Here is a 13,864-nt window from a genome sequence, read left to right as displayed (position 1 = left end):
CTGTACACATTTGCCTAAATCACACACATAAGGTTTTTAGTTTTAGAGTAAAACTCTGCTAAGTGTTACATTACGTTTAATTGTTACTTTGGCAGAGTTTGGATAATATACTAATGGTCTTTATAATCAATTATGGAGAATATATCTTAATCAAATAAAAACTGAAGGAAAATGAATATTTTGATTTCAGGTTTATACCATAGGAAGAAGAGGGAGAGTACATCAAAGTACAAACAGACAGCAGTGGAAATAAGATACATCTAATTTATGGCACAGTGACACACCTGTCACCCTAGAGACTTGGGAGTCTGAGGCAGGAGAATCACAAATTTGAAGTTAGCCTTAGCAACTGGCGGGACCCTCAGCAACATAGCAGACCCTGTCTCAAAATAAAAATATTAAAATGACTGGGGATGTAGCTCAGTGATAGAGTACCCATGGGTTCAATCCTCATTACTGAAAAGAAAGAAAGAAAGAAAGAAAAAGGCACTCTGCAATTCTGAAAAACCTAAACACTCTTTTAAGGATATTATCATGTAGAGATCTAGGCATGGCTTCAAATATACCCTTTAATTGATCCATTAAAGCTGCATTTTTGATGGCAGGCAAAGCCATCATCTCCACTCATACTTTGAACGAATATAGCATCTTCCCTTCAGGAATTTCAAGTTCCCACAAATTCCATACATAGGAGCTATTTATTACAATGCTAAATATATAAAATGTGAGACTCTTCGTTGAGCAAATCCCTGGATATATATGAATTATAGCTTACTTCAAGGACTTTTTCTTTGGGTCCCTCCTGATTGTCCCCACTGAACAGAGACCTATACCTACTTTGTATGTTTTTAGAGACTTATGCCACAGGAGAACACCCAAGCAGACTTACAATTTAGATTTTTTTCCCTTAAAAATTTGAGAGGACTAGATGACTATTTTTTCATTAAATACTCTAAAAGTTTTAAATTTGTACTTTTATCTATGTTATACTTAGCATGTAGTAGGTACTCAGTGTATAATAGTTAAATTGATAAAAATTTGTTATCATTTTCAAGGCAACTGAAACATCCCATGTGCTTTGACAAGTGGCTTATACTCTGTCTTGGTTCTCTCTACTAAAAAAATAGGGATACCATTTGTATCTACCGCCACAGAGTTGGGGTAGATTTTTATATATATATATATATGTAGATACATATATATATATATATATATATATGTATGTGTGTGTATATATATATATATATATATATATATATATATATCCACATAGGGTTGAAGAAGAATATATATAATGCATCTAGAAAAATGCCTGGCACAAAGGAAGCACTGCATATAAATGTTAAAAGATGAGAGTGGAGAATCTTTCCCCTTGTGTTGGATCACCAAAAGTTTTTCAATAATAAGGAGAAAATACAGGAGCTACAGTTTGAGAAGATCCTGGCAATACTGAATACAATTGATCATCAGAGAGACACTAGTTAAAAGGGAAATCCTATGAAAGGTACATGATAGCTTGGACTGGAGGACTGGCCATAAGAATGAAAAGGAGAGTGTGGAGGTAAATGATGTTGTAAGGTCCCTGGGATGTGTGCGGACTAGTTTTCCAGGTTTTTGAGTTGAGGGTATCTTTGTTTTTAAAATCATAAGTCATTTGGAAATAAGTTTAGTGAACAAGAGGGGAAGATTCTTAAAAAATAAATTTAAGCCAAAGAGATGGAGTTAAAAAGTAATAAGACAAGTCAGGCCTGGTGGTACATACCCATAATCCCAGTGACTTAGAAGGCTGAGGCAGGAGAATCAAAAGTTCAAGCCAAGCTTTAGCACTTAGCAAGAACTTGTCTCAAAATAAAAGAGGGCTAGAATGGACCTAAGTGGTAGAGCACCCCTGGGTTCAGTCCCCAGTACTAGAAAAAAAAAAGTAATGAGACGAATTATATTCTGTAACTTCTTAAACCAATTCTAAAGGCAATCTAAAAGAAATTTGCTAAAAATTTTAAAAACATGTATCTTTATCAGTGGGATAAATGTATAACTTCCCCAAGTAATTACTATGTGTGTGCATGTATTACTGGACATTAATCATGCTAACTAAGAGCTCAACCCCTAAGCTACACTCCCAGTCCATCTTAAAAATCTTTTATTTCAATACAGAGTCTCCTAAGTTACCTAGGCTAGCTTCAAACTTGTGATTCTCCTGCCTCACCCTACCAAGTAGCTGGGAGTACAGGCTTGAGTCAATTCTCCCTGTCCTGCACTACTTTTTTAATGAAAAAAATTAATAAAGTTGAAATGTAAGTCATTAACACATAATGATAATTTCTTGAATACGTACTTATAAAATAGAGACAAAATATATTGGAAGGTAAAGAACCAGTATTTGTCCCTTTATTCATTTTACTTACATGTCCTGCTGATATTTATATCCCTTGGATGCTGTTATATCTTGTTGATTTTCTATTACTATTTGTTTTTTTCCCAATATTTAAGAAATGTGCTTTGTTAAAAAAAAGAAAAAGGAGGGAAAGGAGTAAAATCCAGAATTTGTTAACTTTAGGTACTTCTAAATCCAGGGAGGGGATTTCATTTACATTTGGGTAATCTCAAAGGCTTTGCATAGCTTTACAAGGATGTATTCTTACACTATGATTTTCTATATTCGATTGCAATTTCCTGATACCATTATTGAGTTTATCAATATTCTCCTTACTATATGGTTTACCCATGTGCAGTTCACTAAATACTGCCCTCTGCACTAATCCATCAGCTTTCTCTTATCACCTTGCACCTGCTCTGGCATGGTGATAAAAAACCAAAAGCCTCTCCTATAAGAATTTCATATGATGCATTGAGCATTGTATTTTACCCACTTTCCAGACAAATGAACCATATTGCAAGTTTTAAAAAAGAAATTGCTAGAAATGGTTTGAAGATAAACATGCTGTTCAAATATTAAAATTATCAATTGGTGAATACATAATGGCACATTTGCACAATAAAAAGAGAATGATTAGCAATTTGCAATCAATTAGGAAGGACTCTTGTGAGTCCTTAGTGGGGGGACTGTCATTTCTACCAAAGAGGTCCAAGTAACTAAATGACCTGTTTTCACTTCTTATAAGGAAAGAAAATTTGAAACAATGTGTAATGTCCTAAAAACGAAACAGAGGTCCTTGATGATTTGAGAGCAGAAATCTGGATGAAGATCAATGAGAACTCTATTTTGCCTCTTGTTCAACAGGAAGGACTTAGTAGGAAAAACCTTAGTCATCAGTTCAGGAAGAAAAAAAAAGAAAAGAAAACAAGTGGAAAAAAAAAGTCAAGACTCCCATTACAGTTATTGGAAGGAACTGGAATCTCTTCCTCAAATCTGACATAGGATTTTCTTAATGATGTTTGCTACCTAAGCCTCATTCTGCAAATGATAACAACAACAACAACAACAAATTCAGCAGTGGGGGCAGCAATAATTCAGTGCTTTTGGAATATAATTACTTCTCAGTTTAGAGTTAATAGTGTGCTACCTGTCTTCTACCAATTCCAGAGGTGATGATTCATGCCAGGCCCTGTGGTAGGAGATTTGAGTTGGGGAAGAGCAATACATTCAGTCTGCTAATCCTGCAGCAGAATATCAGGACAGTGAAACTGGAATGAGATAAAACTCATGAGAGTCATGTTCCTAATTCCTGGATAAATCAGCAAAGAAAACATGAATGTGGAAGAGGGTGAGGTTGAATTCTCATTCCTGGGTGTCATTCTCTCCTCAAATTCCCTGAAAATTCAAAACTAACTGGATTATACACAAAAACATTACCTGCTTTGACCAGTTGTTTTTCATTTGATAACTATGGGGTTCTTTTTTTCTAGCTGGTAAGAGCAGTAGAACTTGTACTAATCAAAAAAGAAGCAATAAAAACTTCAAGTGTTTACAGGGATATTTCTGGAAAATAAAAACAGGAACTTCATTGTCTATTGAAAATGACAAAACAACAACAACAACAAAAAAAAAACCTTCAAAATTCATGGAAATAACTTGCATTTTGTTGCTCTTTTTCATTCTGCAGAATCCTTCTTACTAAGATTTTGGAAAGGGGCTTGGAATATAAGTGTGCACACAACTATGCCAAGAATTTAAATTGAGCTGAAGGGCTTCATGCAAAAAAAAACATTTCTTTGTGTGTGGAGTTGGGGATCAATCCCAAGGCCTTGCTTGTCCAAGCAAGGTGTTCTGCCACTGAGCTACATCACCAGCCCCCAAAAAGACTCTTGATAGCAAATAAAATTCTCTGTTTTTCAGGTGCCTTCATATAACCAGTTGTTATGCAGATAAATCACAGTGAGATATTGATTATTGAATGTATGCAAGTACTTTCTAAATTGTGAAGTATTATGAAATGTACCAGCTTTAAGATTGCCCTGTTCCTGTTCATTCATTCAACAATATTTACTAAGCACTTAATACGTGTCAATTATTATTCTAAGTAATAGAGACATAATAATGAATAAAACTATATATTCGTATAAATAAAATGTTCTGCACAAAATAAGTACATGAATAAAAACACATAAAAAACATACATAAAAAAAAGAAGTTAGATGTGGTGGTGCCTGCCTGTAATTCAATCTACTTGGGAGGCTGAGGCAGGAGGATTATAAGTTTCAGGCCAGCCTGGGCAACTTAATTAGAACCTGTCTCAAATAAAATTTTAAATGAGCTGGGGTACAGTTTAGTGATAGAGCACCTCTGGGTTCAATCCCTAGTACAAACAAAACAAAACAAACAAAAAAAAAACTTCAGAAAGTAAAGAATGCTTTAAGAGAGAAAAAAGGAGAATATTTAGGTAAAGTATGAGGTAGGAAGTGGGCAGGGGAGGAGAGACATTTTACATAGGTTTTCAGGAACAATCAGCCTCCTGAAAAATAGACATCAGAACTAAGATGTGAGTTGAGAAGCCAGACATGAATTCCAGGGGGAGGAGACCAGCAATGTGAAGACCCTAGGACAGGAGCAAGTGTGGCATATTCAAAGAATGATAGGAGCAGGAAATGAATATAAGCAAAGCTCACTGAGATGTATAATCTTGTCGCCCCAAAGTGGCAAATGAATGAAGAGAAGAAACATTCCAATCTCTTTATTTGTAAATTATTCTCTTTTTTTTTCCTATTCTTTTTTTTTCTTTTTCTTTCACATGAATCCCTTCAAGATAAAGAAATAAGATAAAACATTCTGAAGGACAAGATTATCTTGCCTGTTTTACTACCTTTTCCTCCAGTCTTTCCCTGTGAGTACTGTATCACCATTTCTCCTCTTTATTCAGAAATATCCTCTCCAATTTTTATTTCCCTTCCTGACAAATTAACAGAGAATAAGCAGATTATTTCTTTTATGCCTTCTGATAATCTTGTCAGAAGAAATAGAAGAAAGAAAAATGCTGAAGAAATAGACATTACAGTAATTACCTATTTTGAAGTAAATTTTGCCTTTGTAATGATAGATTCAAGTCACTGTGTTCCGTCAGGTATGTGCCACTGACCCTGTGAATTTAGGCGAGCAACTTAATTGCTCTTATGTTTTAGAACTTTAGTTTCTTCTATGATGTATGGTGGTTCTATTGTCTCTCCGGTATGATCAGGTGAGACCAGGCACCTGAAGAGTTTAACACAGTTCTGGGCACACAGAACAGTGTTTATTGGAGCACTTACTCTTATGTTATCATGAAGATCTTCATTCTTTCCAGTCACCTCCTAGTAAACCTTTGTTGCACACTTTTTCCAGCAGCCCCATAAACTTTTACGCTGGCTCCCCTCCCCCAGCTCATGCCACTGATCAAATATATTTTCCCCAGCGTCCAACTCAGAGACACTGTATATTTATGAGACCATCTTTTGGTAACAAAAATGCCAGAAGTCCGCTATCTATTAAAGCCCTAGTATTAATCAGGCTCCTGTCAAGGTCCTGACAAAGCCTATCCTGTGCTCTACCAAGGATTCCAGAGCATAGGTGAAAACATATGCGGATGTAGCCCTTGATCTCCTGAGCTGCATTTGGCAAGTCTCCAGGTGTTCCTTTCTCTCTAATTAATGACATTCCTAACATGCAGGGATCATATAGCACAGAATGTGTCTACACTCTGCCTGCAAAAACCCTCTTTGTTCTCCACCTGCAAAAAAAATATAGGCAACCTCTGCTTTGCATTTCTTTATTGTGTCATTTTGATGTAATTGTTCTCCCTGCTTCCTTCTTCCCTTGTCATCTTTTCCTTGACCTTCTTCCTTCCCTTCTTTCTTTCTCTCTTTCTTTTTTATCTCTTTCATCTCTCCCTCCCTCCCTCTTTCTTTCCCCTCCCTTTTCTCTCTTTCTCTAGTAAAAACAGAAGGGAAATACTTTGGTGTATCGGTCTGAGAGGAAGGAAAGTAACATCATCAGCTAAACTGATTCTAGAAGTTTCCTTGAAATTCAAGAATTATTTGCCTCAGTAATTATCACTGTTCTCTGAGAATACCATGACCTATCCATGGCTGTGATTTAGCTCTGCTATCTTCCCTGTCTACATTGCTTTTTACTTTTTCTCTTCTCCATATATTCAACACTAATTTCACCTTTATTAACTGTGTTAGTCTGTTTTTTTTGCTGCTATAACCATACCACAGTCTGGGTTATTTAAAAATAATACAAGTTTATTTGACTCATGGTTCTGGAGGATAGAAAGTTCAAGATTGAGGGACTGCATCTGATAAGAGCCACCATGATTGGCCACCCTGTGGTAGAAGGGCAAGAGAAGATGAGGGGAAGGCTGGCAAAGAGGGAGAGAGAGAGAGGGGAGGAAGTTGAACTCATCCTTTGATGAGGAACTCACTCCAGCCATATCAAATCCTCTGCCAGGAAAACAGTACTGACCTTTACATAAGAAGGAACCCAATCACCTCTTCAAGACCCCACCTCTCAACACTGTGCATTGTAACTGAGTTTGCAGCATGTGAATTTGGGGGAACCTTCAAATCACAGCACTAATTCTGTCTTGTTTGATTCCTACCACCCAAGCAGCCCTTATGCTTTTTTATACTTTCTGGGGCTCACAATATTGAACCTACTACATAAGATTAAAGGTTGTTTCTCCAATTGGATTTTTAGTTTATTCCGAGGAATGATCATGCCGTATCCATTTTTGGTATCTCACTATTTCCATCTCTCCCAATTCCAACCATAACCGTGCTTTCCAAACACGGAGAAAATTCATTCTGCTTTGGGGGATAAGGGCATTTTAACAAAGTTCTAGAACTTCTGAGCTATGGCAAAGATGGCTATATATTTTATAACATTATAGACATTGTACAGGACAAAAGAGCTCTTACTGTAAGAAACCTATCTATAATAATGGATCTAGGCTCATTTGATTGCCTCGGTCCAAACCTTAATTCATGATGAATTTCTATGTGAGTATAAAATGTCTCAGTCTGAAAATCCAAGGTAAATCGGGGGAACAGTAAAGTCAGCCCTCAATTAAAATAAAACTCCTTAAAGAAAAATTAGGCTTTCTAGAAGTTTCTCCTATTATGTACATTCTGTTCATTCAGATTCTTGTTTACATCACTGCCAGAAGAAAAGAAATGAATGCCTATCATATTCTTCCTCTCCCTCTCTCTTTCTTTCTGTTGATAGATTTAGTGACTTGGTTAGAGAAATCAGGAAACTCTCAGGACTAAGAGGAAATTTAGAGACTGTGATTTTCATTTATCCATTTCTTTACATCATCAGTTAATGACAAACCATAAGAACAGATTAATGTATAAAAGGAAGGTCACTATATATCCTCAGAAGAAAATACTTCTTAAAGTTTTAAAAAATGGGAGATCTAAAAATAAAGAGGATGATAGCAAATGAGTGTTTAATATAAACTAAAGATACAATTGAAATGCTGAATAAACAGACCATTCAAAAGAGGAAGATATGTAGACTCAGTGGATCTACCCTTAGTAAACTGCATCCTGCTATGTATAAGTTTTAAAAGGAAGAAGAGAAGACAGCGCCGAGTGAGAAGTCATGTGTACCTGGATATGCTCTGTTAAAAGAGGCGCTTGATTGCTCAGTAATTGCAGAGCTAGGCTCTTGGGGAGGCCTTTGTCATCCCTCCTTGGCTGACACCAGACGATAGTGTAGCTCTGTGATAAGAAACAGAGGACCAGTGTCTCCATGGTAACTAGCTGAACTCTATATATTACACCTCATCACAAATGAGGATAGAGAGTTTATATATATATATATGTGTGTGTGTGTATGTGTATATATATATATATATATAATAAGTGTGTATATATAAAAATAAATAAGTATTCTGTCTGCTATCTAGGAAGTGAATAGAGTAAAATAAAATAAAAATGCAATTGCACTGAAAGGATAAGGTTGATAGGCCTTTTCCCCCATTGGTACAGGTAAATATTTCATTTTTCAGTTCCTCTGATGGTTTTATTCTGAACCCACCCAGCTGTAGCTTGAAAGATTAATGATGGGGAGCAAAAAGACCTGAGAAGAGGCAGTGAATGAATAGAAACCAGCACCAGAGAAGAAAGAATACTGCTTGGCCTTTGGGGAAAATAAATAAGGATTTACTAAGTCTGCTAGTTTCATTCCCATAACAGGAAAACCTGGAACCCATTAGAATGGAAACCTAGAGACTTCTATAATGTAATGATTCCTAAGAGTCCCAAACTTGCACAGTTTAGTGACAAGGAAAAAAAGAAAGAGGGAAAGAAAATCAGTGGTTTCCTTTCTAATTTTCTCTTCTGTAGATATTGATTTTACTTTAACACAGCTACCTTTACTATGTGTCTCCTCACATCAGACCATTACATCCATGTGTAGGTCTTTATAAGGTTAAATACATTTCCTGAAAACTTAGCCAGCCTGTGTCATGCAGAAAGAAAAAGACAAAATTAAAGAAGTCATCAGTGAGTTAACTATTAACACTAGAAATTAAAACTTTTTATTCAAGGCACAGAATGCACATATTTGCTCAGAGAACAAAGACCTAGGGGCATTTTGTAAGTGTTATTTTATCTTTGATGTATTAGTCCATCTGTTCTTATATAAATGACTTTAAGCTCTGAAGCAAGGGCCCTTGGTAGCCCAGCAGGGATTTCTGCTGATTCTTAAGGTTGGTTCCTTCCCTACAGATGTCTTTTTCTCATCCAGTGTAATTTCTGAGCAAGTATTTGGGTTATTGCTAGAAAGAACATAAATGTATTTTAAAAACAACAACAAAAATAACTATTTCACCTAATCTAAGTAACATAATGTTTTACCTTTCAGGGTCTTCTTACTGATTTCTTGCTCTTCTATGTGGCTTGTGAAAACTCTATTAATCTTCCATGGTAAGTGCATTACCCACAAAGGGGGGTGGGTAAATAGATACATATCCAAAACAGAATGAAAACATATGTCTACACTAAAACCTTTACACAAATGTACACAGCAGCATTACTCACGATAACCAAAAGGTCAAAACAACCCAGATGTCCATCAGCTGATAAATGGATGAAAATGTGATATATCCTTATAATAGAATACTACTCAGCAATAAAAAGAAATGAAGTACTGACACATGCTACAATATGGCTGAACTTGGAAAACATGCAGAATGAAGGAAGTCTGGTATAAAAGCCAATTTTATTGAATAATTACCTTTATAGAAAGTTTCAAGAACAGGCAACTCCATAGAATCAAAAAATAGAGGAGTGGATCCACAGAGTTTGTGGGGTTTGGGAGCCGGGGTGACTGCTAAAGGGTACAGGGTTTCTTTGGGAGATGGTAAAAATGCTCCGAGATTGACTTGTTGATGGTTGCAACTGTGAATTTTTTGGTTGCAAACTGTGAATTGGTTGATGGTTACAAAACATTGAATTGGACATTTTAAGAGGTTGAATTGCATAGTATAATTTTTTATCTCAAAGCTATTGCAAAAATAAGGAATATAGGTGGGGAGGAAAATAATGATCTATTAACTAGGTTGACCATTATATCCTGATTGCTTAGAATTGTGTACGTTTTGGACAGTGGACCAATGAATTATTAATACCCCTGCTTTGACTTTTAAAATGTCTTTTGTGGATGACAAACCATATGGTCACTATTATGATTTGGATCTAGAATGTACCCCAAATGTCCCTCTGTTGAATGAATGCAGCAGTGTTCAGAGGTGGCTTTTGGAAAGTGATTGGATCCTGAGGGCTTTAACCTCATCAGTGGGTTCATCCATTAATAGGTTGATGACATTATTGGGCAGTGGTGGAACTCTAGGAAGTGGGACTTAGTTGGAGAAAGTGGTCATTGGAGGTGTGATCTCTAAGGGTCTACCTTGTCCCCAGCCCTTTCCTTTTTCTCTCATTCTCTGCTTCCTGGTTGCCTTGAAGTGAACATCCTTCCTCAGACACGCCTCTACCATGATGTTCTGTCTCACCTCAAGCCTAGAGCGATGGAACCAGCCACCTATGGACTGAAACCTCTGAAACTATGAGGCAAAATAAACCTTACCTCCTCTAAGTTGTTTTTCTCAGGTATTTTGTCCCAGTGATGAAAAGCTAACATAGTCACCATATATGAAACCAGAAATATTATGACCTTCTACAGTGTATATTAAAATTTCCTAATCAAAATATTACATAGAGTTCTTTTAAAAATAAAGATGCTCATATCCTTCCCATGGATTCCAGTTCAGTAGGTCAGGGGTAGAAACTCATGTTTGTGTTTTAACAATTATCCTGGTGATTCTTACAAATTGTTGGCATTCATTATTCCACGTGCCTATAAAATGAGGTGACCAAATTGCCTTTGGGGCCAAATAGAATTCCAAAGAGATATGCGAATGTTATTTCAGAAAATTTGTTGATTATGGAAGGCTAGAAACAAATTCTGACTACGAGGAAAATGAAGAGAAAATGAAATTAACTAAGCACAGTGATGGTTCCAAGAAAAATCCTTCTCTCCTTTCCCCTCTGGATCAGAAAACAGATCTAACATCTATTGTTCAGTAATGATGAATAAATACTAACACCAAGAATGGTCCAGTTGGAAATTTCTTCTCTAAAAAGTGGCCAAAGGGAGAGAGAGATGGGTCCCGGGGTGGCCCTGGCTGCTGCTGTTTTATCTCTGGACCTGATATCCAGTATCATAACTCAGACTTTTCTGTCCAATTCCATTCTACAGTCCCTAACACAGAATTTTATTGTTGTGAACCCTTATACCCAGTTTTGGAGACAAAAAGCAGGACCCTGATGTAAAGCAGAGAAACAGAAAAATGCAAGAAACTTCAGCATCAGGACAATTTTTTTAAAAAGATTATAAAAGAAAGAAATGAAACTGGGTCATAATTTTAAAGTAAATATAAGCAGTAGTTTGAATCATAATATGAATCAAACCTTGATAAAATGTAATCTGTCATATGCATACTGTATGCAGATTATTATTTCCTCTTAGAGAGTTTCCTGAGAATATGCAGATTAGTAAGTACTTGAAATTATTTGTGACTCGTTTGTCTACAACTTAACTTCTGCTTGAGGATGCTAAGTCTTTATTGTTTGTTCACATGGAAGAACTCTTGACACTTTCAAAGCCTGAAACAAAAACTGCACTTTCCCACATAGGTAGAATCATCATAAAATTTTTTTAAGGAGAAGGAAAAAGTCATTACTAACCTGTTTTCTCATTTGGACAGATTGCTTTAATTCATATTCTTTTTTGCTTCTTTAATCAATCAAGAAAAAGTTCTCCTGCAGATTCAGAGCTCAGAAGTATACTCCTCCTTGCTCCTGTCCATGCTCAAGCCTCTTGATCTCTGGGGAAAAGGTTGACATCTGGGTAAATTTCTTTGTTTCACTTTGTTCCAACAAACTGTTTGAAATGTTCAGGCTTTTTACTGAAATTTGAGTCCTTTTTTGTCTCTTAGGTACTGCCTAAAATGTTCCAGTATTTTGAAAAGGATTCCTAATTAGGTTGAGGGACCTCCAGGATGAGTATTATTATTATTAAATAACACAAATTAAACTTCTATGATTTCCAAGCTGCTACTTTTTAATGAAACATTCCATGCATGCCTTTTAGGCTCCTACAGAATATTAGCAAGATCTATTAACTCAGCAGATCAAAGTACCAATATTAGCTATCACAGGAATATTTAGATGTCTAGCTTTGGTGTATCTGCAGGATGGGTTACCCATGGACTGGCAGCATAAGCAGTAACTTAGCATTACTCAAAAAATAGTTGGGGTTGCTGGGGTTGTGGCTTAGAGGTAGATCACTCGCCTAGCACATGTGAGGTGCTGGGTTCAATCCTCAGCACCACATAAATAAATAAAGTAAAGATATTGTATTCAATTACCACTAAAAAAAATATATTAAAAAAAGGCAATTGGGAAAGGCTTTAAAACATTTTAACCAAATGTTTAAAACATTTTAAAATTTTAGTCTAGTGATACAGTTTTACTAGATCCTTGTAAGCATCCGAAATGAAAAGCATTTTTCTAGAGGAAAAACCTCAGATGAGATCCTTAAGTAATGAAATAGCAGCAGGTTTAGTAGACTCACACACATGAAGTTTGGCAGAGCTTGAAGATGATGGACAGCTGGCATCAGAAACAAGATCAATACTAAGCCAGATCATAGACCTGAATTTTGATTATAGTTAGAAAATGGGGCCTACTGAACAATGAAGATTTCAATCAAGAAAAACATTAGGAAAGCAAACCAGTTTTAAAAATAATTCTGATGTATTTTGGGAATAATTTTATTGAACTTGAAATCAGAAAATAACAATAACTAATAGTTTATTTGATGCTTCTCCTGGTTCTGATTCAGTATTTCAGTTCTAGGCTTCTGTTAAGGTTCCGTCAACCCCAACAATGAACCAGGGGTAAGCTATGATAAGGTCTTCCATTTTAAATAAATGCAAATCACATTGAACTAGAGAAAGGTATAAAGTTCATTTAAGGTATTGGTGTGTTTGTAGAAGACCTGGATGAGTGGAAAAACAGGGTGACAATAAAGGACAAAGACTCTGATATAAGGACAGACATTATTTTGTCTACTTTTTTTTTTCAATGTGACTGTAGGTGGGCCTGTGAGTTGATCTAAATGACCTTTGATAGGCCTATGGTTAGCTTTAGGAGCTATTACCAGTTTTCTAAAGTGATTTCATCATTTTACATTCCCACTGTCTTTTTGTGTGGGGGATGGGGCAGGTACTGGGGATTGAACCTAGGAGTTTCGGATTGCTAGACAAGTGCTCTCTACCACTGAGTTACATTCCCAGCACTTTTTTCTAATTTTTAGTTTGAGATAGGATCTTGCTAAGTTGCCAGGCTGGCCTCAAACTTGGATCTTCCTGCCTCGGCCTTCTGAGTAGCAAGGATTATAAACTTGTACCTGTCTGTCATTAGTTTTTAGCAATTCAGTATCTCCATGTTCTAGTGAGTGTGTGGTGGCTTCTCATTGTACTTTTATTTTGTATTGCCCTGATGACAAATTTTATGTAGTCCTTTTCATATTTTTCTTAGATTTTTGGATATCAGTACCTGTTCCTATTTCTTATCTACTTTCTTAAAAAATTAGGTTTTTAAGACCTTTTTGCTTCTCTGTACTGATCTGTAATTTTAAAAATATATATCACAGGACATGAGTCTTTTTTAGATGTATGTATTACATTCTTCTCCTACTCTTAGGTTTGCTGTTTCACTCTCTTAATGGTGTCTTTTAATGAACAGAGGTTCTTAATTTAAATGTAGTCAAAGTTTATCAATATTTTTCCTTTATATTTAGCACTTTTATGTTTAAAAAGCCTCTGTCTATCCTAGGTTTTTTTTCTAATATTTCAGT

The 13,864-nt window shown here is 35.9% G+C and overlaps 1 protein-coding gene across 1 annotated transcript in view; it reads right to left on the bottom strand.

Moving 5' to 3' along the window:
- LOC113190127 (uncharacterized) overlaps nucleotides 1-13,864 on the bottom strand; it is a 272,978-nt gene that overhangs the window by 233,130 nt on the left and 25,984 nt on the right. The window contains exon 3 of the mRNA XM_077793155.1: nucleotides 11,689-11,828. Coding sequence (XP_077649281.1) covers nucleotides 11,689-11,700 — 12 coding nt within the window. The 5' untranslated portion in view covers nucleotides 11,701-11,828. The remainder of the gene's footprint in view (nucleotides 1-11,688; nucleotides 11,829-13,864) is intronic.

The sequence above is a fragment of the Urocitellus parryii genome, chromosome 15 (genome assembly GCF_045843805.1).
Source record: "Urocitellus parryii isolate mUroPar1 chromosome 15, mUroPar1.hap1, whole genome shotgun sequence".
Taxonomy (NCBI): domain Eukaryota; kingdom Metazoa; phylum Chordata; class Mammalia; order Rodentia; family Sciuridae; genus Urocitellus; species Urocitellus parryii.
This window is presented reverse-complemented; position numbering and strand designations above follow the sequence as displayed.